The sequence below is a fragment of the Zootoca vivipara genome, chromosome 9 (genome assembly GCF_965207765.1).
Source record: "Zootoca vivipara chromosome 9, rZooViv2.hap1.1, whole genome shotgun sequence".
Taxonomy (NCBI): domain Eukaryota; kingdom Metazoa; phylum Chordata; class Lepidosauria; order Squamata; family Lacertidae; genus Zootoca; species Zootoca vivipara.
The window spans coordinates 26,886,411-26,912,918 of NC_142592.1; the positions used below are offsets into that span (position 1 = coordinate 26,886,411).

Here is a 26,508-nt window from a genome sequence, read left to right on the forward strand (position 1 = left end):
AAGCTGACAGACCACACACTTGGAATATTTACTGAACCCACAGGGGTACAATTTGGGATATTGCAGTCTGCAAACACACCCTCATAAATTTGAAATTCATAAATGAAGAGATTTAAGTTAAAAGTGACTTCATAAAACCAATGGAAGGCATTCAAACTAAAACTGGGTTCATATGCAATGAAGCATACTGGCTGTTAGAATAACTTGACTCTCAATGCAATCCTATGTCCCATTGAGTTTAGTGGGGTAAAGTGGGTATATAATTGCAGCTTCGCTTTTTGTGTAACATTGTACTAAATATTTCTTGTAATTTTTAAATTAGAAGGAACTACATGTACCTTATGCAATATGAATATGTGGGCATTTGTTTTTTATGTTAGATTTTTAGCTTCAGTAACTGCAAGTCACAGCTGACATTTGAAGAAAGGGCTGTCTTTTAATAGTGGTTTTTAAATATTTGGGCAATAATTATAGTTCTATTGTGCCATTTAATTCTATGATACTAAAATGCTATCTTATGGTAAGGTAAAGGGTAAAGGGACCCCTGACCATTAGGTCCAGTCGCGGACGACTCTGGGGTTGCAGCGCTCATCTCTGTTTATTGGCCAAGGGGGCCGGCGTACAGCTTCCGGGTCATGTGGCCAGCATGACTAAGCTGCTTCTGGCGAACCAGAGCAGTGCACGGAAACGCCATTTAACTTCCCGCCTGTACAGTACCTATTTATCTACTTGCACCTCTTGCTTTCGAACTGCTAGGTTGGCAGGACCTGGGATCAAGCAACGGGAGCTCATCCCATTGCGGGGATTCAAACCGCCGACCTTCTGATAGGAAAGCCCTAGGCTCTGTGGTTATACCAATTTGATGTGTCTCATCCATCTGTGTATCTTTTGTTTGTGTACACCACGGGTTGTCAACCTGGTTCCTACTACCCACTAGTGGGCGTTTCAGGATTCTAGGTGGGCGGTGGGGAGTTCTACGGCCCAAGCTGAATCCTCCTTCCATTGAGTGCTGGTGGGCGGTAAGGAAATTTTACCATCAAGAAAATGCATTAGTGGGCAGTAGGTATGAAAAGGTTGACTACCCTTTGTGAGGGCATGGCCCTGAAAGTTACTTACTTTATTTATAAATTTTTGTAGTGCTTAATATAATGAAAATCTATTAAGTAGTTTACATAAAAAGTATTCTATGCATGCAAACATACAAATTAACATACAAACATGCATGCAAACAAACAAATTAACTGCAACTAAGTTGTGTAATCTACACAGCCTTGTAATGCTGGTGAAAACTCTTTCCTGCCACCTGCATAGGATTGTGGGCATGGTGGGCATTGGGTTAACCCATGGCCATCATTTCTGCCTTAAGAGGTACAGTGGAACCTTGGTTCCCGGACACCTTCGTTATTGTATGTTTCAGCTCTCAAACGTTGAAAACTCGGAAGTAAATGCTTCCGGGTTCGAATGTTTTTCAGAACCCGAACGTGTGACGCGGTTTCTGCTGAGTGCAAGAAGCTCTTGCAACCAATGGGAAGCTGTGCCTTGGTTTTCAAATGAAGTCTCTCAGGGTCCCTTCTGAGTGCACACATTGCTACATTGGAAGGAGGAGGAGAAGAAGAAGAAGAAGAAGAAGAAGAAGAAGAAGAAGAAGAAGAAGAAGAAGAAGAAGAAGAAGAAGAAGAAGAAGAAGAGGAGGAGGAGGAGGAGGAGGAGGAGGAGGAGGAGGAGGAGGAGGAGGAGGAGGAGGAGGAGGAGGAGGAGGAGGAGGAGGAAGAAGAAGAAGAAGAAGAAGAAGAAGAAGAAGAAGAAGAAGAAGAAGAAGAAGAAGAAGAAGAAGAAGAAGAAGAAGAAGAAGAAGAAGTTGTTTCCTTCCTCGAGTACCTTCTGTTGTGTTACATAGCTTGGTTTATCTAGTACAACCTGAGACTCATAACTACTTGTACTCTTTGTTCTCTGGCAGCAGCTGAAATTCCACCGTAATTACCTTTTTACAGTACAAAGCCAGCCTCTACCTTGTGAAATCTGGACTTGGAAGGGCATCTTTCAGGAGAGGGTGTGGTTTTTGTTTACGTTTCTAAGAAATGCAAGTGGGTGTTCTGTGATGGTTACAAATCCCTTTCATTTCCCCCCTCCCTTTTCTTCCTTTACCATGACCTAACCTACTAAAAACTTTCTCAAAGTAGGAACAATCAGCATGTGCGCGGATCACATTATCAGTCTAAATGTTGTTAGCAGTGCCCTTTTTTAAACCCTACTCCTATAGAACACTTTCAAAACAGAGCACATCAAAGTTATTGTTATGCCTGGCACCAGTGCAGGCGTGCTGGGACCTGTCCCAATTCAGTATAAATGTTATAACCTGTGGAATTTAAAAGGATGTAAGGTGTTGCATGTCCTGCAGGCAGGAAACAAACCAGGGTTTGGTTTTTTACTTTAGTTAGCTTCCAAATATTTGGTATTTATGGAATCACTAATTTCTATTTAATTCTTCCAAAAAACTGTGCCAAACTCTACTTGCCGTTTACATGCATGTGGGCATGTTGTGTTTCCATGGCATCGGTTGAGGGACCAGTATGTTCACTATACTTATGACGGATTGGAGCTAGTAAAACAGAGATTAGTTTATGGCCAGGAATGTGTAGTTTCTACATATGTAAAAGAAATCATAAAGCTTTCCATACAGTGAGTTGCATTTGAGGGTAAAGTTACTGGACCTGTGACAAGAACCAGTAGATTTCGCTTTCATCTCATTTATACCAGTCATCATGCGGTAAGATTGCAATTTCTAATAGATGTTAATTGAATTTATTACTGCAGCCTTTCTTTCTGGTATCCCTTCAGGGGAGGTCCTGTCAATGTTTCCATTCTTACTCTGTTTATTAGCAGTGTATAACACAGCCATAAAATTCTCTCCAGACCAAAATGTAGTGTATAGTTCTCAGCTTAAGTCCAAGAACATTTTTCTTCTCCACAAAACTTAAAGGAAATTGGTTTGGCCACGATTTAGTTAGAAGAATACAAAAATAGCACTTTGGCCAGGTTTTGACATATTTTGCATTCCTCTAGACTAAAAAGAAACAAATACTTTTGAAAACCATAATGTGCTCTACAGCTCTTTGAGTTTAACAAAATTAAGAAAACAGATTAGCATTCACATACATTGGGCTGCTTAGAATTTTTTTTAAAAAAAACCCCGGGGGTTAAGAGGGAGAAACGAAAATGTGTGGAAGGACAGAGGCAAAGAGTGCATACCGTATAAGGGTATATACACAGCCCCCTCACATGTCCCCTCAATGCATGAGGACAGTGCACGGCTGCTTTGGCTATCCTTGCTCCTGCCGCCAAGACACAACGGGGTGAGCTCCTGTTGCTCTGTCCCAGCTCCTGCCAACCTAGCAGTTCGAAAGCACACCAGTGCAAGTAGATAAATAGGTATCACTGCGGTGGGAAGGTAAACAGCGTTTCCATGCACTCTGGTTTCCGTCACGGTGTTCCATTGCACCAAAAGCAGTTCAGTCATGCTAGCCACATGACCCGGAAAGCTGTCTGTGGATAAACGCCTGATCCCTCGGCCCGAAAGCGAGATAAACGCCGCAACCCAATAGTTGCCTTTGACTGGACTTAATAATCCAGGGGTCCTTTACCTTTAACTTTTTACCTTTACATCTATCCTGCAGTTGCTTGTGAATTTTGATTTGGTTTCTCTCAAGCCAGCTTCAGTCTGAGTGGGGAGCTCCTCCTGGAGTAAAAACACCCCCGCTTTGTTTGCCCACTGATGTGGACATACAGCAGGTGACTCACATACACATCAAACCATGCTGATGTTGTACAACAAGCGGCAAATGCAGTTTGCAACATGGCAAAAAAAGAATGACCTCGCTGCATGTTAAGCCGGTAGTGTGCATACAGCCTCAGTGGCCATACACAGACACATACACTGGCTGCATGTTTGGTGAATGTGTAAAGCAACATAGATTGGGGTGGACCCAGAGCCAATCAAGATTCCTCCTTGTGCAGAGGTGCTCTCTGCACATAATGCCTGTTTCTAGTGATGTGAGGTGAGAATATTCTCGAGAATGAGAATATATCTCTGCTAGAAAATTCTCCGGAGAATATTCTCCACAAACTGTAAATTCTAATATAAGAACCAGTTTTACAACCCACATTTTTTAAAAAATCTAGAAAATAATAAGTCCAGCTGTGATATTGCCAGTGTAAGTAATGAATAATATATTTTTTTAAATCCAGTTACATTACTGGGCATTATGTCACTCACCAATGGCAGTTCTGAAATGTGAGCTACAGAAAACATTTATTTATTTTTTAAAAATGCTTTTCATTTAATTTGAATTTGTATGTATTTCAACTATATGTAATAGCCTTTTTTCCTATTTTGGTGTGACCTTATTCTTAGCAATTCTATACCCTTGGCCATACAGTGTGATTTATTTATTTATTTATTAACAGAAAGTATCTTTAATGCTTTATACACTTAAATGTATCTTTAATGCTTTATACACTGTGAGGTGGCCTTGATTTAAACCAGGCACCCCCAAACTTTGGCCCTCCAGATGTTTTGGACTACAATTCCCATCTTCCCTGGCCACTGGTCCTGTTAGCTAAGGATCATGGGAGTTGTAGGTCAAAACATCTGGAGGGCCGCAGTTTGGGGATGCCTGATTTAAACAGTTGATGTTTCTATATCGAATTTTCAATTTCAAGTTTGGTGCAAAAAATCAAAGAATGTGAATTCACTGCACTGCCCCATTGAATAAAAGTACAGTTTTGGGTTGCCATCTGAACAAGTTTACCCATGAATAAACATGTATATTAACTAATTATATAATTTTCAATGCATTAAAATGAATATTCTCCTATTTTAAATGAAAATTCTCTAATATTCTCATTAATTGAGAATATTCTCCAAAAGATTATTCTCGGGAATTCAACATCACTACCTGTTTCAGACACTTGCTTGAATGCCCACATGTAGCCCCACATAGAAGGAAATTGAGTTTTGGGGTTACCAATGCATGAATCACAGTGGCACATTGGTAAAACTATGGAATTCGTTCCCACAAGAGGGAGTGATGGCCGCCAACCTGAGTAGCTTTTAAAAGAAGATTAGACAAATTCATAGAGGATATATAGCCAGTCTTGTGTGTGAGGGCAATTAAAGCTGCCATTATTACAGCATTTCCTCTTTTGGGTGCCTCCTTGATTTCATTCTTCATCTCAAGATCAGGGTGATGATGGCATGTTCCCAGTACTATTCTTGGGGCAACAATTTCGTGGACGAGTCTCTGCCCCTTTGCTTATTTCTGGGCCCAATGCCCTTGTTGACGTGCAGAGCAACACCATGTCCACTACATCCTACCCTGTCGCTGCTATGCAGTTTATATCGAGGGTTAATTGTGCCCTACTGGTTGTCTCCATTCCAGTCTAGTTTATTGTGACCCCTCACAGCTTCCCTGCTAGGGTGATGCTGAAAACTAGGTTTCTACTGACTTTCTACCCCTAGAGTTTAGCTCCTGGGTTGTCAGTGCTCCTAGCACACAGTGACCTTGCAGTGACCTTATTTGTCACTTATTGACTAAATAAATAAATAAATAGGTGTTACTTACCCTCTCCTCACTTGGCTGTTTAACTCACCCTGATGCTTCATCAGCCGGGGCTCCCCTCTAGCTCAAGGAGTCACATTTAACTTTTTGATATATGGACCATGTCTGTATTCAATTGTTAAGATTGTGTGCTAGAGAGTGATGTGATTATAGCTTTGAAGATGTCAGAAAAGGTGTTGGTGTCAGTGACCTCACCCTAATAATTTCCATAAAGTGTAACATACCAGGTGTTTGACACAAAGCATACATCTTAACAGTGCCTTTGTTGCACATGTGGCAGATCTCATTTGAGGTGTCAAGACTTCCATGGAATGCTTCCACATCAAAAGAACATTGCTGTTGCAGATATGGGTAGTGGCAGCCCACAGGGAAAGGGTTAATGTCTTCCTAATCTACATTGACGGGATACAAGTAAATTGTACCTGTCAGGACTCTCGTTTTTTATATAATGGAAGTCTCTGTTATGGATTGACACGGCAAGTTATGTCAGTTCCTAGTGCCACCTTGGATCTGATTCAGCAATGCTGCATGTTAAAACAATTCAAGGATTATAGAACAGTCCTAGACCTAGAGAATGAGAAAATGTCTCCATAGAAAAATGGCTAAAGGATGGTTCATTCTTCATTTTTATTGTCAGGATGGTGCTGAAGTTCAGTGTAAGCCTTGCCAGAATTCCCAAAATGAGAAATGTTTGTGCTTTTGAGTAATGTATATTAAGCCGTTGATTTCTCAGAGGAGTAGATAAAATGAAGACAAGAGAGTTTTAAGAGAAGACAAGGCTATTTATTACTTTTTTTACATATCTTGGCAATGGGGCTATTTGGCAGGAAGGCATAGAAGTGCATTCCTTGATAGAAATAGCTAGATAGAGTTGTCCATGGCATTGCCACCTCCAGAGTACAATTCTCCATTGGTGCTCGGGACTTTACTGTCCATTTGGAAAATTCACTTTGCATAGGATATGCCTGGTTTTGTACTTAGCAATTTCCGCCATATGGAGCAGATTATAATTTGTACTGACTTCTGGGGGTTTCCAGATGCAAGGTGTTAGCCTGAACCTATAAATCTTGAAATGGCTTGATGTTAGCAGAGATGGAGGCCACCTCTCTCTTGGTGGCACTTTTGCTGAAAATGCACGTAAGGAGGTTGCAAGAAAGGTTTTCCCAGGTTAGATCCACGTATCAAATTCGTGTGGTGATTCTCATGTGATTTAAAAAGAGCCACACAGTTTATGATAGTTCCCAGCTGCCAGACAATCTCACTGACTGGTGCAAACATTATGTGAACAATCCACCCTCAGCGCGGGAAGCAGCTGTATATATCAAATCAAACTATTTGTCCATCTAGTTGAGCCTTTTCTACCCTGATCCGCAGTGGCTCTCCAAGGAATTAGGAGGAGGTTTCGCAGCAGGTTTCTTATAAATAGTAATACTAGGGATTGAACATGGGGCCATGGAAAGTGTGTGCTGTGCTGCTTATTTTAATCCCTTCCCTGAAGCACCCACTTCTCCTCTAAGAATAGGATCCCTAGCCAAGTCCAGCACAGAGTGACGACAATATTCACATGCCATCAGTTTCATTTGCAGTTCCTTCATCCTTCCTTGCCTCTCTCCCTGCTGTTCTAATTTAGGTTGTGAGGTACTTGGGCACAATAAAGTTCTCTTCCTCTCTCTCAATTTCACTAATACTTGGTCTTGAAAAGAAGGCAAACCATATAGAGCTGCACCCTATTGAAGTTTGACCTTCATTGGTCAGGGCAGCAGACACTGTTCAGCACTGGCTGAGGAAAGGAAGCACACTGCTAAGGGCTTTAGCGAGATGGAATATAAATGGACTACTTCCTGTCTTTGGAGGAAGTGGCTTTTATTTCCAAGCCATCACGAGCCTTGTGGGGAAGGCGGGGGGTGGGGATTTGCCTTTTCCTAGGAAAATACAGCTTGCTCGTTTCTTAAACGGTTCCTAATGTGCTACAATAATACAGATTGTGATTTTAGTGCGATTGTTATTGTGCCATCTTTCATTACTGTCTTGTGCTGTTGTAGGGTGATGGTGCTAGTTCTCCATGTATTGCTGCAGCATTTTTTATTTATTTGCTGGTTTTATTCATTCATTCATTTAAAGCATTTTTATCCTGCTGTTGGAAAAAAGTCTCCCAGCATGGCTTACAAATGTCAGTGATCAGACAGCCTCTGCCCTCGGGCTTTATGTGTATGAAAGTTGTTTATTCTTTTCTTGCTGTGTTAAAAGTAAGCTCATACTGATAAATGGTTAGCATTGCTTTCCAAATTCATATGTAATGTTTCCGATAAAAGTCTTTATGTCTTTTTGGATGGGAAATTTGGATGGGAAATTTGGACCATAGCTTTGTCCTCTGGCTTTTTAAATTTCTCTCTCTTTTTAAGTCTCATAATAAGTAAGAGTTGCCTGTGAAACTGGGGGAGTGAGGGGGAAAATTTAAACAAGGCTGTATTGTGCAGAACTGAAATTTTCTATGCATATTTGCTACGCATATGGGGGAGGGAGCGGATTTTGCCATAATATTTTTGTTCCTTCAGATATAAAGAAATCAAATTTAAAATACCATTACTGCACACATGTACACTGATGTGAGACACTAGATATCAGTTATACCATTTGAGCCTTAGATTACAAGCATGCATATATCCAGTCAGACCGTCATTACATAACATGCACAAGTAGAACTTCAGAGATCGTAAGGACTGTGGTTTCTTGATTTTAAAAGTATTTTAAAATATCAAAGGAAAGAACTAAAGATTATTTTAAAAATCACAAAAACTGCAAGTACCTAAGTACTTGGGATTATGAAATCTGAAAGCCATAAGGAAAAGCGGAGGAGACAACCCATAACTTTAAATACAATTATACTGTAGGGACGTGGGTGGTGCTGCAGTCTAAACCACAGAGCCTAGGGTTTGCCGATTAGAAGGTCGGCGGTTCAAATCCCCGCGACGGAGTGAACTCCTGTTGCTCGGTCCCTGCTCTTGCCAACCTAGCATTTCGAAAGCACATCAAAGTGCAAGTAGATAAATAGGTACTGCTCCGGCGGGAAGGTAAACGGCGTTTCTGTGCACTGCTCTGGTTTGCCAGAAGCGGCTTTGTCATGCTGACCACATGACCTGGAAGCTGTACGCCGGCTCCCTCGGCCAGTAAAGCGAGATGAGCGCCGCAACCCCAGAGTCGTCCGCGACTGGACCTAATGGTCAGGGGTACCTTTACCTTTATACAGTAGCTCAGGCAAGGAACACCTATTCAATTGTCACTAGCCATCAGTTATTTAATCACCAAGGCCGCCTATGAACAAGGAAATAGAGTGAAACCTTACACTTGCTGAAGACCCCTAACTTCACCATATGTAATGAGAATGTCTGTTAGAGCAAAGTCCATAACTCAGGGGTGAAGTTCGCATGCATAAGGCACCCAATTCAATCCCTGGCATCTGGGTTGGGGAAGACGCCTAACAAAACCCCCGGAGGGGTTCTACCAGTCAGTGTAAACCATACCAAGCTAGATGAACCAATATCTGAATCAAAAGAGGTTTCAGCTGAACACCATTTAGAAGTGACCACTGATTTTTGCTTAGTGTTCCTTCAGTTCTGCATGGTCAATATATTGGATATCCCAATAAAATGCTTATGAGACTGTAATCATAATCCTATACAAGTCTACTCAGAAGTTGGTCCCTCTGAGTTTAATAGGATTATAGCCCAAGGATTATAGCTACAATTTTATCCAAGTTACTAGGGAATAATTACTGCTGAGCAAACATGCATAGATTGTATGGTAAAAGATATATTATATTTGATTTTTTTTTATTTAACGGTTTTTTAATGGAGCTTACTGGAACAAAAGACCTCTAAGCAGTTTACAGTAGACCATCTAAAATATTGATTACAACACCAATAAAAAAACAAACATTTAAAATAAGTTTCATTAAAATGTAAAATAAAACCAGTAATTTAAAACACATACTTATTAAGATCACACACTCAAATTGCATGCGTTGGTAGACTTTCTGGAACAAAATTGTTTTTAGCTGGTGCTGAAAACAATATATAATGAAGGTTTCTATCAATGGGCGGGAAGTTCCAAAGTGCAGTTACTGCCACACGAAAGGATCGATTTCTTCCAAGTAAAGAATGAACATTATGCGGTGCTTGTAAAAGAACCTGTTCCACAAATCTAAGTGGCCGAATTGACACATATGGGCTCAGGTAATCCAGCATGTGAACTGGTCCCAAGCTGATATTCGATAAGGAACCAGTTATAATCACTTTATAATTATTATATTTAAGATATATAAGAGATCATCATAATTTTATTCGCATGCCACCTTTCCATAGTTAACACTATGTAAAAGGCAGCCTACAACATAAAAAGATTTACATAGTTACAAAAAAATAACAAAAGTAGTCATAAACAATAAATAAAACACTTCAAAAAAGTACACAAGCAGATCGAACAAACTGTATGTGTTTGCAGTAAATATTTAATGCCACATACTTCCTGTCATTTCCTTCCATTTCTTTTTAAAGTTTTCAGGGGCTGTTCTTTCAACGTTTATTAAACTGCAGTTCGTTTATTTTATGTCATAAATGTAAGATCAAACAAGAAACATAATAGATGAAAGAAAATGCATGGTCAAGTATTGTTCTACAACTCTGCAAATGAAGTTGTTTTTTCAATAAACTTATTCATCTGTTGTCCGTTAGTCAGTCTCCTATAGTAGGTCAGTTTCGAAAAACATATTCCATACTCTTCCATACCATTAAGAAATTGACAGAGCTGCTGCCTTCTTCTATTCAACTGCTCTGCCACATTTTGGGAGCTGTAAGCAAATGTACAGCAAATCTGAGATCAGTATCATTCAACTAGACTTTCAGATAAAACATCAATATCATGTTAGGATTTTGTGGAATTGCATATATTTATTTGAGAACATTTCTAAATCGCTTAAGTGTTTTAAAAATGAATCAGGGTCCAATCTTATGAGCGAAGGAAAGCCTGGGCAAAAATATAAGTCTTCACAAGCTATCCAAAGCAACTGTTGGTTGCTGCTTCATGTGTGCCAGAGGCAAGAGTTTCCCACAAAACAGGCACAACATCAGAAAATGTCTGTTTTCAGGTCACCGGGCTGCGATATTCTGTAGGGTGCAATGCCATGAGTAGAATTTCCCCATAGGAACTAAGTGACCTTGCAGGTCTATACCTGTCTTTCAAGCAACCTGGTCCCAAGTTGTCATATGTTAACAACCACACCTTGAACATGGCCTGGCAGCTGGCCAGTAGCCAGGATTGGAAGGCCTATCGTTTCAATCATCGAATTCAAAATATTAATTCAAAAGCTCACAAGATATGCAGAAAATTCACACTACCAAGCGAGCAAAGACTTAGTCTCCTTTAAAGAAATTTTTAAAACTTTCCTTTTTAATTGTGGAGGGAAACTATTTAGGGGGAACCAACAACATAAACACCACCAGAAAATGAAAATTAAAAACTCTTCCCCCTCTTATCTACCCTGTTTCCGCTTTTTTAAGGCGTAATCATAAAGTAAGCCATGGCAGGATTTTTAACCTTTTGCAAAATATGACATACCCCGAAAACAAGACATACCTCCATGTCATGTGGAGCGAGACTGCCGAGCGCCCCAGCCAGCAAGTGGGACTCAGTACTCCAGCTGCGGCAGCAGCAGGAGGAGGAGGCCTGCCATCCCACCGCCTGGAAACAGCAGCTCAGAGCCCCCAGCAGCGCCGGGCGCAACACAGGAGCCAGCGGCCTCGCCTCCACCTGGCCGAGGAGGCCTGCCATCCCGCCACCTGGAAACGGGTGCTGGAGCGCTTGGAGTGCCCAGCGGCCTGGCCCGGCTGAGACCACCATGAGGTACCGTAAAACCATAATAAAAAAATAAGACATCCCACCAAAAATAAGCCACCCTGTGTTTTTTTAGAGAAAAAAAGTAATGACGGTGTCTTAAAAAAGGGGAAACACGGTAGCAGTGGGGGATTCTTCCCGTATTGTTATCAGGCTCTTCCTAATTAGCTGAGCTCTTTGGGGGGGAGAGCAGAAAGTTAGGCATAAAGAGTTGGTCGGTGTGCTTGCAAGGGGTTACCTGTAAATTGGCTGCAACCGGCCCCTCTCCATATTTCTCGGTGAGGGGAAGGGGAACAAAGCAGGGAGAGACAGTGCGAAAGATACCAGTTAAGCTTAAAGAGTAGGTTGGTTTGTGTGTGTGAGGGCTTTGGAGGGAGGGAGGAGCATAGCTGCCAAGTCTCCCGTATTCCCTGGGAAACCCCCGTTTTTCCAGCCGTTTCCCGCTGGCAGCCCGGATTTTTTTAAAAAAACCGTAAATCCCCCGGATTATTACCGGCCCGGGGAGGCGCTTTCTGCACATGTCTGGAGTTTCTGGACATGCGCAGGAGCGATTTCTGGCACTGCAACCATTTTGGAAATGGGCAGAGCATGCGTAGAAGCAACTTCCGGTGCTGCTCTGCCCAGTTCCAAAATGGCCGCAGCGCGACTTCCGGTGCCAATCCCGGATTTTTCAATCTGGGAGTTGGCACCTATGGGGAGCAAACAAAGCAGGTGAGCTGATGCCCCAAAGAATCTGCAAAGTATCCATTCAGCTGAGCTACCCCCACCAAGCTGTCAAGTCTCCATGTTCACTGGTACATTGCCTTGTTGAAACACTTATCACAATTCAACAATATGGCGATTTATTGCACAACCCTACTTTCCATCAATGGCTCTCACTTGGTTTCAGGCATTGTTAAGTTCCCGAAAAGCTGGATGGGATCCCTGAGGAAATTTCCATCTGTCAGATCTGCCAATAGTCACTTTGATTAAATTTATACAAGAATTAAGTGTTTCCAAATGTACACTTGTTTTAATACTTTAAAGATCAACTGTGCTAACATTATTTATTTATGTATTTATTCATATTATTTTGCTTCATTTTTATTTAATTTCTACCCTACCTTTCCAACTTAAAAAAAAAGACTGTTAAGGTTTTGGTTTCAGAAAGTACGTGGATATTAAGGAGGAGGCTATGGAGGCAAAATAACTAAAAATCCTTTAGAAATAAGACATAGAGGTTATTTATTCCATTAAGTGTAGAAGGGCTGTGTGCTGGCAGTAATTCCTGTGTTTAGAGTGATGCCAACGAGGAAATGATATCTAGCAATTTATGAAAGGTGATACTGTGTCAACAGATATGCTGTGGGTTGGGACATGTGACAATAATCTTCCATGGCATTTAAAGCACTCAGACCATATACTTGGGAATGTTAGTAGGATACCGCCTCCCCCTCCCCGCCTCCTCCCTGGCTGCGACTACAACCAAGGAAGAAAGGGAGGGAAATCTATGTGAGCAGACAGAACTGCTGTGTGGGCTGAAGAGTAAAGCTTTAGTTAAAGAAGAACTGGGTTGAGGGGAGGGACACGGTATCCCTTGTCAAGTAAGTGGAAAAGCCTGATATTAGATGGGAGGAAGGAAGGGAAGAACATTTAATGTCTTTAGCTCCTAGAGTACAAGCTCTCAGATCTGCCTTGCAACTACTCGCTCTGTTTGAACAAAGCTTTGTGGCAGACAAGAAACCGATGGCTAGAGCAGAATGTTTGATACTGTGCCATCAATCCTGGAAACAGAGGAGCCAGCTTGCAAAGGTGATTGAGCGGGGCAATGTCACACTCATGATGTCACGACGTCAGGAGGAGCTGGGGCAGAGCCAGATGTGGTGGCCATATGGCTCAATGTTTACTCCTCCACCTCCTCTTGCGGTGGGAGGCCGCTTTGACCCTCCTTTCCCTCCGCAGGAGGAGGAGAAGGAGCTGACTGCTGGAGGCACGCCACGTCCAGCTCCACGCTTTGGGGCATGGGTGGCGAAAGGGCTCAGCCGTTGTTTCGAATCCCTGTGACAAGGTGAGCTCCCATTGCTCTGTCCAGCTCCTGCCAACCTAGCAGTTCAAAAGCACACCAGTGCAAGTACATAAATAGGTACCGCTGTGACGGGAAGGTAAACGGCATTTCTGTGCACTCTGGCTTCCATCACGGTGTTCTGTTGCGCCAGAAGCAGTTTAGTCATGCTGGCCACATGACCCAGAAAGCTGTCTGTGGACAAAGCCTGGAAGCGAGATGAGCGCCACACCCCATAGTCACCTTTGACTGGACTTAATCATCCAGGGATCCTTTATCTTTTACCTTTACCTTTACCCTGCATGGATGTAATATCGCTTCATAAACTCCCCCCCCCCCCAAAAAATGTGTGTTTTAAAAAGTATGATATTGAGCACATTTATTCAGACTGAAAAATCAGCATAGACTTGCAAATTGTTGCCTAACATTCACAACCCTAATATCTTGGTTATATCCAGGACTCCAGCAGATAGCCATCACTTTTACGTATAGGCATCATCTTTTCGAATGAGACACAACACATCCTTGTGTATGTAGGTGCTCATCTATTCTAGCAACAATCCCATTTGAGTGGCCTATAGATAACTGTGCACTAAGGGCTCTTTGTACGAACGTTGACTCTATCGGAAGGTTGCATTATTTCCCCCCCCCCATTTGCCTTGGAACCTAAGTGAAGATTTACTTACTTGCTTATTTTATTATTCAAAATATTTACACCTCATCTTTCCCATTTGTTCAAGGGAGCTCACAGACATTTATTTAAAAAGCAATTTTAAACAGCAGTGATAATAGGATATAAGCTAGGCAGACAACAGTAAAAAAAACTAGGTGCAATATATTTAGTCATCATTGGTGTTATTACCCAGGAAAATAAAACTGTCCTAACATGGTGTCCGAAGAAAAGACATATAGGAACCAGGTGGACCTCCCTAGGGAAGGTGTTCCAAAGATGGTCCTGGCCAAAAGAGCCACATCCTGGTAGCCACATATATAACTTCTGAAAGCCAGGGACAACCAGACTAGGAACTCCAATGGGGATGATTAAACAACTCCATACAGGAGAAACCACATTTAGGTCTTTATAAACCAAAACCAGCACTTTAAACACAAACTCAAACCCATGTAGTTCTGAAACACCTGTGAGATTGTGATGAGTCCCAGTTAACAGTCTTGTTGCCCTGTGGAACTCCCTCCCATCAGATGTCAAGGAAATAAACAACTATCTGACTTTTAGAAGACATCTGAAAGCAGCCCTGTTTAGGGAAGTTTTTAAGGATTGAGGTTTTTATTGTGTTTTTAGATATGTTGTAAGCTGCCCAGAGTGGCTGGGGAAACCCATCTAGATGGGCAGGGTATAAATAATAAAATTGTTGTTGTTTTTATCATCTCAGGTAAGAATCCTTCTCGCCATTTAGCCCACAATAGAATAAGGATTTCAAACCCTCTAAAGTACCTTTAAACCTCACACTTCCTGTTTGTTTATTTAAATCCTGACTTTCCTCTAAGGAGATCACGGCATTGTATGTGATTCCTTCCCTTCAAACTTCTCACACCAACCCTGTAAAGTATGTTAGGCTAAGAGGTAGAGATTGGCCCAAAGTCACCCAGTGGGCTTTACTGCTGAGTGGTATTTCAACTTAGATCTCCACTGCCCTAGTCCACTGTGTGTGTGCGTGGAGAAAGAGGAGAAAACAGATTTTAAATACAACGTACTTTACACAAATACAGGAAATACAAAAGACCCTTTTAGTATCATGTATGCAAATGGTATTGCGCATGCAATCTGCCCACATCGTGCCACACTCAAAGAGCAGGAGCGTATTATTACAATAAAAATGCATGTTTGCATAATGTGTGTCCACACACTCCACACCCATAATTTTAATGGCAATTTCTTGATTTCTTCCTGTGATGCTCCCCGAAAAAAGTGGACTGCATTTGGGAAAGCAGCAACCAGGGGGTCCTACAGAGAGACTATAAAACAGTTTACATTTTGTGTTAATATTGATTTAACAATCATAAAAAAGCACATGGATGTTTAAAAATCAAACATTTTATGTTGAAATATTAAACACTGCTCGCTTTTCCTTTGGGCTTTTAAGACTGCATTAAAGTGGGGCAAAAAAAAAAAAACCACCTGTTTTATGGACTCTCTGACTTACCCAGGTCACTTCTAAGCACAAGAGCTGCCAACCCAAGCAGTTTCCCGAAGGCTAATTGCAATTGAAAGGGTTATTTTTGAATGCAAGTCACACTGTTTATTCACGGTGAGAGGTGTTTCTTACCTTTTGAACTTTTGACTGGGCCGAGCATTCTAAAGTGTCAGGCGGAATGATCTTTCTAGCTAAGCCATAGTGGAAGGAAGAACAGCAGCTTCAAAACACGTTGAAATTATCCAGCAGCTGTATTGTAGTGTATTGGGGGGGGTGATTGGGGGAGGGAGAGACGAGAAGAGCTAGTGTTTCATGAACATCTCTCAGCACAGTCATTAGCTTTAATCAGTCATAAACTTAAGAAAAAACAAAAAACTATTCACCATTAAATCAACACCCATCAGATCCAGGCCAGCATAACACCGCCCTTCCACCAGCAAAGGTGAGTTTTTGTTGATGATTCCATGCTATTAAGAACACCCATGTGATCCTACTTGTTTATTGCAGATACTTTCCTGCTTAGGGATGTGGGTGGCGCTGTGGTCTAAACCACTGAGCCTCTTGGGCTTGCTGATCAGAAGGTTGGCGGTTCAAATCCGCACAATGGGGTGAGCTCCCGTTTCTCTGTCCCAGCTCCTGCCAACCTAGCAGTTTGAAAGCACGCAAGTGCAAGTAGATAAATAGGTACTACTGTGGTGGCAGGAAGGTAAAGGACATTTCCATGAACTCAGGTTTCTGTCACGGTGTTCTGTTGTGCCAGAAGCAGTTTATTCATGCTGGCCATATGACCTGGAAAGCTGTCTGTGGACAAACACTGGCTCCCTCGGCCTGAAAGTGAGATGAGTACCGCAACCCCATAGTCGCTTTTGACTGGACTTAACCGTCCAGGGGTCCTTTACCTTTTACCTTTCCTGCTTACGGAACATGGAAGAGGGCTAGACTTCTTTCTGTGGCATCCTGGTTCAATAAATTTGGGGTGTAGCGGGATCCAGTACTATGTATTTATTTATGACTTTCACCTTGTTCAATTATATAAGATGGAAGGATATGGGCTGGTAAAAACCTAGCTTTCAGTAAAGGACTGCTCATGAAGAAGATTCAGGAGTGATTCGTAGATGCAAATGCTGAAAGCTGTATATGTAGTATGTATGTATTCTAAATGCAATTGGTCTTCTCATGGTTAACTCTTAATGGCCATTGCAACTCTACAGGAGCCAGACCTTAACAGCAGCTCTTTCCGTTTATCTTTTTATAGCTATGAAGGATTGTAGAATGTTTAGGATAATGAAATAATGCTAGTTGTCACTCCACTTTAGAAGGTGGAAGAACAAATTTCCTGCAATATCCCTGAGTAACAGGTGGCATTTCCTGATACATTGTTTGTGACCTTCAGATAAACTTTTATTTTGAGCTGACTTTGGAAAATTGTTATAGTGTCAAGGTTAATTCTTCAGAGTAAAAACAGCAAGAGAGATCCTCATACAGCTGTTCTGTGAAACAGAGACAACTCTAGGGTTGCCATATTTGTTGAGCATTTTTCTTTCTTTCTGCAAGATCTCAAAAGAGAGAGAGAGAAAGAGAGAGAGAAGTTTTGGGGCTATTTTTAAGGAAATTCGACAAAATCTACACTTCCGACATGGGTTGCCTTATGTATGGATTTTCCTGGACATTTAGGTGATTCCAGTCTGGACACTGACACTGTTTCCAACGGTCGAATCCAGGCAATGTCCGAGAAATTCTGGACGTATGGCAACCCTTGGTTCCCGCTTGCATCAGGGCTAGCTGAAAATGCACTAAGCTTCCTTTTGAACTCAAAGGGGTGCGAATTTGAACGGTCCTGAGTCTGTTTTTAATGGACAGACTAGGATCTAAAACCTGCTTCACAAGCATAGTGTTTTCAATAACTTTTCTTTGATGGAAAGACAGTATACTTTTGTCCCTGCGTGCTAATGTTCCCATTTTATGTTTGAAAAAAGTATGCAAGCTTATTCCTATTTCATGAGAACAGTACTCAAAAGAGAAGATGCTTACATTAGCTGGATTTCCTTTAGTGAGCACAGAATTACACACTTGATTATGGGCAGATGGCAATTGTGGAAATCGTTCATCGTCATAAGTTTCTTTAAAAAAAAGAAAGTATTTATTTATGAAACGGACCCAATAGTCACTGAGTCACTTGATCTTTTCCCCAGTGGTCACTTTGCATTCCATATGAGTGAACGCATAAAATACTCGTCTATTTAAACAGTGCCCCAGCCAGCATATGTTCAAATTACATCCAGAGTCTACTTGAAAGCAATCCCTATTTTTAACTTCCCTTTCGGGCATGTTGCACATAAAAATAATTAATTGTTCGAAGTTCAGCACAAGATAGCCCACTTTCACAAGAGATTTTTAAATCTGGTTTTGGATTTCCATTGTCTGCACAATGACATCACACCAACCTGCATTATGCATGTTTAACAGTTAAACATTCCTAAGCTCTTTGAAGTACCATGTGCACAGTATTCTCGTGAAGGAGTAGTTGTGCCCCCCAGGAGCAGACTGCAGATGGTTCCCCCTTGCCATGATAAAGATGATAATTGGCCACCAGGAGTGCACATAATATTCTAAATAATAGGAACTGCATCCACCAAATCATTTTAATTAAATAGCTACATATATAAGATCTAATCAGGTTAAAACTGGTTGCTTTCAATATTGCATGCAGTGCCGTGCATGTTTTTAAATGTGCAGAGAAATCTGGGTCAGGGAAGGTTTGATGTCACAGGAACTCAGATACCCAAAACATTTTCCCTCTTGTTTTCCTTTCCCATTTTGTTTTGGATTTTTACAGTGTCACACCATAGCTTCCAGTGAGAAGGGGCAAATCGTTTTGGGTGCAAAGCAGAACAGATGCCTGTATCAGTGAGCTATGGCTCACAGCTTAAAAACAGCATCTTAACTAGACCCTAGACATCCACTAAGAGTCCGTGCTGTTGTTACAACTGATGTGATAGGTTCCGCGTGCCCCATCCCAGTTATTTTTCTAGCTGTTGTATTTTGCATGGGTGGCAGTTTCTTCCGAGGGCAGCTCATGTAAAATGCATTGCAGCAATACAAATTGCATATTAACCAGAGCATGAATAACGTTGCCTCTCTCCACAAGCCTACAATGCTAAAAGGTGTTCCATCTTAACTAAGGCTGCTTAGGTTAGATATAATAGCACCTCCAGATTATGAACTTGGTCCTTCAAGGGGTCTGCAACCCCATCTAAAACAGACGAAACACCACCTTTCATTCACGTATTAGAACGGAGTTTACATAGTTATCTTTCTGTATGCAATGTGTTATTGAGCAGTATTGAAAACAACTGATGAATTCAGTTAAAGCACAATGAGGCTCCATGTCAGTTTTGTAACAAATATTTGGTGTCAATTTATTCCCCACCTGCAGCAGGCCAAAATCCCTCTTATCCCTCTTCACTGGCGAAGTGAAGGGGTGTGTGGTAAGTGCGGGCCACCCCGGGTGTCATCCCTAAAGGGGGGTGACATTGCCACCCCGCCCCCCTGGGATGCTCGCCTCACCCCCTGGGATGCTAGCCCCACCCCTGGCATGCCAGAGGAGCTAGGTCCACCTCTGTCCCTCTTATTCCCCATTGTTCTTTCATCCCCATTTCTCAATTGTTGGATGTCATTCTATAATGAAGTTCAAGAGACAACCTGGTGTTAATAACGGCACGTCTTTTCCAGAAGTGAGACTTTGGGGGGCATTACTTAGCCCCTATCCAGTCCCTGGATTCATTCTGAGGTGAGAACATGGGAGGATGGACCATGGTCCCATCACAAAAAATGAACTGTACAAACAGCTCCTGTTGCCCACAGCCATCACTCATTCCGTAGACCTCTTGCCTCTAGTGGAGCAACTAGTAGCACATGGGATTTGGCACTTGGGCTTATAGTTGCTGACTCCGAGTCTACTTTGTCACTGAGTCTAGTTTGGCCATCAGTGTAATAGGGTATTGATGGTCGAAACCATAAATTTTAATCACCTGGTGTTTCGTTATAAGGCAGAGAGTCTGGGACTTTCGGGGGGGGGGAACAATTGGAATCTATACAAATAAAGTTTTAGTGCTTTGTTAGGTGTGCCACCAGGCACTCTTACTCCTTTTGGGAACAGTAGTTGTTTTTATGCCTGTCAAGATAAATATTCTCATGGCAGTTATTACTTTCTGGAACAAGTGCTGAGTTACAACCGGATCAGCTGGGGACACTGCTGTGAAACTAAAATGTAGACTTTTGATATTGACTTTCAAAACACAAGGGATTGATCTTTGGGGCAGGTTTATAAATTAGTTAAAGACAGGTTGAAGGGGAAATATGTGCATGAGGATAATGGAAAATAATTTAGACGTGGTTGTATTTGCCCTGCCTGCCCTATTTTAATGCATTGCAGTATTATCTTTTGAGATCTGCCTTTAAAGGAACTTACTGGAATGCAAGTCTTATTGAACACAGTGAGGCATATTTCTGAGTAAAATGCACAAGATTGGACAGTAATAGTTAACTTGAAAGGTTTTCGTGGCCTTTGGGTTTAAAACCAATGTCCCAACAACATTCAAAGGAAATGATATGTCTGAATCTGTGGAGCCAGGGCAGTTGAAAAAGATTTGCCACAATGTGTTCCTTTGTGACATCTGTAGGGAACCCCAGGAAAAGAGAATTGTGAATCAGTTAGCCTGAATGTCTAGTACTGTATTAATAAGATGCTTCTAAAGAAAGATAATTTATTGGCTAATAAAATGTTATATTTGGGGTTGCCGGATTTGCAGTGGGTTACAAAGAAGTGTGCAGAACTGGGAATATGTTGAAGCTAATGCAATAAATTGTAAATATATTCTAATGTGTTTATATATGGCTCTCATTGTGCTGGCCCCTTCATAAAACAGGCATATGCTTTCTTTAATATGGATGTAGCTGTTGCTAACCTGTTGGAAGTGGATTTAAACATTTTGCTCTGGATTTTGAATGGAAACTTTCTCAGTTCATTTTTATTGCGATGACCAATTTTTTTGTTAAACAGCACAAGTTTGATTTGGAATACAGTAGAAGCTGATAATGTCTAAAGATGCAACACATATCTCCACTATTAAAGAGGATATAATTGGTGTATCATGAGCAGATGTCTGCCACCCCCATTCTGTAGATGAAGGAACTTTATAACACTCTGATGCTTCATAATACAAACCAATTAGTTGAGCCTACAAGCTAATGCTTATGCAACATATTGTACACAGATGACAAGATCAGTTGTTCTCACACAAACTTAAAACACGTGGTCGCAAAAGGTGATGCCCTTGACTACGAGAAAATAAGGTTGCTATCAGCAAAGTAAAAAACTTTCAGATGTCTTTCCGTCTTATAACTAATTAAGTCTAGCCACAACAAATGTACTGATTAATATATCATGAAAACAAAAGAGAGTACAAGAAGGTGAGGTCCCCTGCAACTGAAAAAGTTATAGCTTTTTAACTAATAGGAAGATGGTTAACTTTCCGTTGTGTTTCCCATTTATGAACCACAATGTATATCAACTTGCGGGAGAGTTCCAGATTCAATCCCCCTCTCCACCTGGGATCCTGGAGAGCCACTTCTAGTCCTTTCCCCATATGAACTCTGAGATCATCACCTGAGGCCTTTCTCTAAGTTCCACCTTCAAGGGATGCTCAGAGCCTTGTGGTGAGAAGAATGGGCCTTTTCTGTAGTAACTCCCTTTCTATGGAATGCTCTCCCCACAGAGGCCCATGCCATAACAATTTTCAGTGTCAGGCAAAGATGGGCCTGATGGATGTTTGTATTGTGATTATGTTTTTAATATGTCTATATGTTTTTATTACAGTACAGTCGTATCTTGGCTACCAAACGCCTTGGGAGTCAAACGTTTCAGTTCCCAAAACCGAAAACCGGAAGTGAGTGTTCCAGTTTTCAAGCGTTCTTTCGGAAGCCGAACATCCGGCAGGGCTTCTAAGGCTTCCGATTGGCTGCAGGAGCTTCCTGCAGCCAATCAGAAGCCGCGCTTTGGAAGTCAAACATTTCGGAAATTGAACAGACTTCCAGAATCGATTCTGTTCGGCTTCCGAGGTACGACTGTATTGTTTCTGGTTGTGAATCATTTAAGGACTTGATGTACAGTGGTACCTTGGTTTACAACCACAATTGGTTCTGGAAGTCTGTTCATAAACTGAAGTGTACTTAAACTGAAGTGAACTTTCCCATTGAAAGTAATGGAAAGTGGATTAATCCGTTCCAGACGATGAAAAACACCCCCTAAAGCAGCAAGTGTAAACCGAGGTTTCCGAGGCCTGCTGAGGCACTCCGATGCCTCCGCGGAGGCCAGGCCTTCGCTCCGGGCCTCTGTGAAGGCATTGGAGTGCTTCCACGACTGGGCCGCCGCCATGGAAGTGCTCTGATGCCTTCGCCGAGGCCCGGAGCGAAGGCCTGGCCTCCGTGGAGGCATTGGAGCGCCTCAGCAGGCCTCGGAAACCTCGGTTTACACTTCAGGTTTACGATTGTTCGTAAACCGAAAATTCGTAAACCAAGGTGTTCATAAACCGAGGTTCCACTGTAGTAGCAAGCAATATGTAAATTCAATAAACCTAAACCTGTAATAATAAAATTAAAGTATTTTTCCCTCACTGGGCTCTTCAGACAAAAACAGGGAGGCTGTGGTACCTGACTAAGTTATACTCAGAACAGACCCACTGAAATCAGTGGTTTTAAATCAATCACACTCGTTGATTTTGGTCAGTTTATATTGTGACTTAGTTGGATACTGTCCAGAAGGCAAACTTTGTTAAGTCTAGATATACACATGGTGAAGAATATTAACAACGCTGATACTTTAGCCATTTTTGGAGGATACTTCTTTTAGCAAAAGATAAATTAATGTAGCACTCTGGGGTTGTTATTTTTTGCTTTGAATCCTGTCTGATGATGGGACGATGCAATTCTCAATGTGTCTCTGTTCTTTGGCTTAAATGAGTGAGAGAGTACAAGGAAAAATATAATTTCTTACGGGATGTTCTGGACATTCCCAGCTTAGATAGGATCCATTCCACGTGGTACAATGATCTATAGTTTGCACATGAGGGCAATTGTACATCACAGGTATTCAACTAATGCTGGAAATCTGCTTAGGAAGAATTTGATTTGAACTGGCTAGAAAAAAAGATTATAAAGCATGGTAGTTATGGCAGTAGCAGCAGATGTACTGAACCTGTGCATCTTGAACAACTGGTAGGGGGCCTGTCTTCCATTTTTACTATTACACAATCCTTCACAGAAAAATCAAGCAGATGTAGCTGAACTTTAAAGAAGAAAAGTTTCTTTTTTAGAAAAAGAAGAAGTGTGTGTGTGTGTGTGTGTGTGTGTGTGTACACACTTTGTAGGTCGCTTTGAGAATGAGTGGGAAAGTGGTTTATAAATTTTAAGGAAGCAATGACAGGATGCATAAATGAATATGAACATTATATTCCTATTGCTGCAGATTACCTATGATATTCTGATATTTATAAGATTATCAAAAGAAAAGACTTGTTTATCTTTTCAAAGGAGTAATATGGATAATCAAGAAAAGTATAATTTAGTAACTTGAGTTTAACATGTTTGATTTTTATTCATTTTGGGAGGAGTCATTTTTCGATCCGGTCTCTCTGATTTACTGATGTAAGTAAGGCAGAACATGCATCAAAACATAAGAGAATTCTAGAACCAGAAGTGGATGCTAGCTAGTGGCAAGAAATTAATTGCATGAATCTTGCTCATTTTTGTTTCATCATGAATATCTCTATGAAATTAGTTGTCCAGAAACAGAACAACCTTTCTGTGTGAACATCCTTCCTTTTGACAGAGAATGCCTGAAGCAAAAGAATGAGAAAGTTTAAGCAAATAAGGGAAAAGGGTGGTAACAAGATACCACAGTTTTTAGCTGCAGGTCTCCCAATTCGAGTGCAGCTCAGATTGCCAGTAACCAAAAATTATTACCATATGGGTGCTATTCCATTGTCCTATAGGACATTAAAAGGTCAGCTAGGGCAACATCCTGACAGTGCTGATATGAGCTATTTAGTCAAATATGCAATGACCCATCCGTCAAGGAATATTCTTCGTAATCTCAGTCTCTTAGGGATTGGTTCCTATCCTGACAGGTATGGACAGTTAGCAAAGAAAAAGCTAATGGTTTTATTTTAAAATATGTCCCTCCCCGCTGGATTTTTTTAACTTGGAGATTTGGGGTTTAAAACCTAGAATCTTAAACCTGAGTTCTAACAGTTGGGATCTGTCAACAAAACACTGCAGACAGTATGTGATGCTTTAGTTCAGGGTTCTCAGTATTCCATTCACCCAACCACCCAACGCCAGTTTTCTTCTCCCGATACTCAGCAGCATTCTATGCTCACTTCTCATTGCTTTTAGGTTGCTTTTCTCCATTTGCTGGGGGTTTTTTGGGGGGGAGGGCAGGGAAAGGGACTGAGATGGACACACCAACTCTAGCCTCATTAAATTATTCAATTTCTTTGTTGATGTGTCTAGGCAGCTCTCCTGTCCCTGAGGATATTTCAAAATAGCTTCTTAGTGACCTGTCTAATGTCATGGCTCTTTCCACATTTTATACATTTCCCCCCATTTCAGTCAATCCATTTTATTACTACCCACCCCACTCAACCAATATTCTATGCCATTGTGTTGTTATGGGGCCATTTTCCTTTTGTTTTTAATAACCCCCAATTTTTCTGGCCTTCTGCAACCCTCAAAGCGCCCCTAAGTCTGTCAATCACTTCAATAACTCTTGTGTGATACATGGGTGACGTGGTTTTGACTACATAAGGACAAACACTGGGAGACAAATTTATTTTAATACATCCTTACTAAAAAAAAAAAAGTACCATAAACACATAATCAAAGCACATGAGGGGTGCTTATCCTAGTCTGGAATTTCTGTGAAAATTGCTAAATGCTGGTCATAGATTCAAGTCCAAGTTTTTAATGTTTAAAGTTTTATTCTGTTTTTAGTGTTCTGTTGGGAGCCGCCCAGAGTGGCTGGGGAATTTTAATAATAAATTATCATTAATAGTAAGAGAGCAATTTGCAAATATGGAAGATGATATGATGAGGAAGCCATAATAAATTGAAAAAAAATGTTTACACTGTCCATTTTGTATGTTCTGATTTGAGCTGAGATTACAATGTCACCTCCTCGACCTAGATAATTATGTTTTGAATCAGAAAAGCGTAATTTATCAGATAGCTAAAAATTAGATTGAGCTAGTAAGTAATGAATCAATCTTTATGCAAATGAGCTTCTTAACAAGAGAAGTCATGAAACTAACAGTGGCAAATTGCAGAGGTTTTACCACCATCTCAAAATGCCCAAGTGAAATATTCAGAGAGGGGCAGTAGCTTGGTGGTAGAGCAATTCGCTGGGTAAGGGCCATAGATCAGTTTCAGCTTTAATCCCCAGTACCTCCAGCTAGAGCCTCTCCAAGTAGAGAGCTGAGAGTCTGTGTTCTCCTTTCCCTTTTCACTGCCACAACATTTTCTACCTCTGGCAGTGGCTACCCAAACTCCAGCCCTGACTGGGATATTTAAATGCACACTTCAAACAGCAAATGAATTGTGGGTAGCAGGTTGGGGTGGGCCTTCTCACGGTACATCGAAAGATCCCTTATTTCAAAATAATGTTTATATTGTTAGCCTGAACTTTGTAGGCAGAACTTTGCCCTGTTGAATATGCTTGTAACATCTTGGAAGTTGTCAGCTGCCTGAATGGGCTTTTTGTGGGAATACATTTGAATTGGAAAAGAGTAATCCATCAAATCATATTTGAGGAGTAGTGCTGTTCCCCATAACCTTAGGAATAAAACGTAATGCTTATATTGCAATTGGCTAAATAACATCGTACTCCCACCATGCAACCCCCATGAGATTGTGTGGGTTTTCCTATAAAACTAGGTCCAGAAAAAGTCAAGAGAAGTCAGTTTAATAAACCCATAATTAACATTTGAATTATCCTACTAGTATCATTGGTATTAAATTCTACAAATGGGGCCAAGTAGAATGAAAAGGAAGAAAACAGTATTTTTTAATGAAATTCCACAGATTCTTCACAGGTTACTATTGTTCAGGTTTATGAGTCTGTGCAGAGTACTCTTAAATCTCCTTGACAATATAAGGGTCAGATTTTAGAATGGATTCCAGCCACTCATAGCTCTCTGTGTTCACAGACATTAGGATGGCTACTTAATTGCAAACATGAGGTGGAGAAGGCAGAAATCATGACCTTTTGTTCTAGAGACTAGGGGACATAATACTATTATTATTATTATTATTATTATTATTATTATTATTATTATTTTGCAGTAATGTGGAAACACACAAAAACAATAGATAAAAGAAAAAGAAAGAAAAATAACAGACATACATAAAAAGAAAAATACATACAAAAATACATATATACAGCTTATATTTTAACAATTTGTCAACCTAAACTGATGCTCTGCCGAGCCTGTGACTTCCTTCCTTCCTTCTCTACATTGGTATTTCTCTATATTATCTTTACTTCGCTTGCCTACGTTTACCTCTGTCCTTTTTGTCTTATACTCTCCCTATAATTATTATGGTCAGATATTTTTTATGTTAATAATTGCTGGCATTATGTAAAACCTGTCAGTATTTTCAAATCTTTACAATACTTTTTTGCATATTCAATAAATTTACTCCAATCCATCCAAAACCTTTGATCTTTTTGGTCTCTTATCCTTGTGGTCAG

General features: G+C 41.0%; 1 protein-coding gene across 3 annotated transcripts in view; it reads left to right on the forward strand.

The window, feature by feature from the left end:
- Window positions 1-26,508, forward strand: part of HMGA2 (high mobility group AT-hook 2) — a 135,322-nt gene that overhangs the window by 81,859 nt on the left and 26,955 nt on the right. Inside the window, exon 4 of one of the 3 annotated variants that reach the window (XM_088652545.1) lies at window positions 21,580-22,035. The exons of the other annotated variants lie outside the window; for them this stretch is intronic. Within the exon in view, the coding sequence (XP_088508671.1) occupies window positions 21,580-21,708 (129 nt within the window). The 3' untranslated portion in view covers window positions 21,709-22,035. Of the gene's footprint in view, window positions 1-21,579; window positions 22,036-26,508 lie in introns of those variants that run through there. 3 annotated transcript variants of the gene reach the window in all.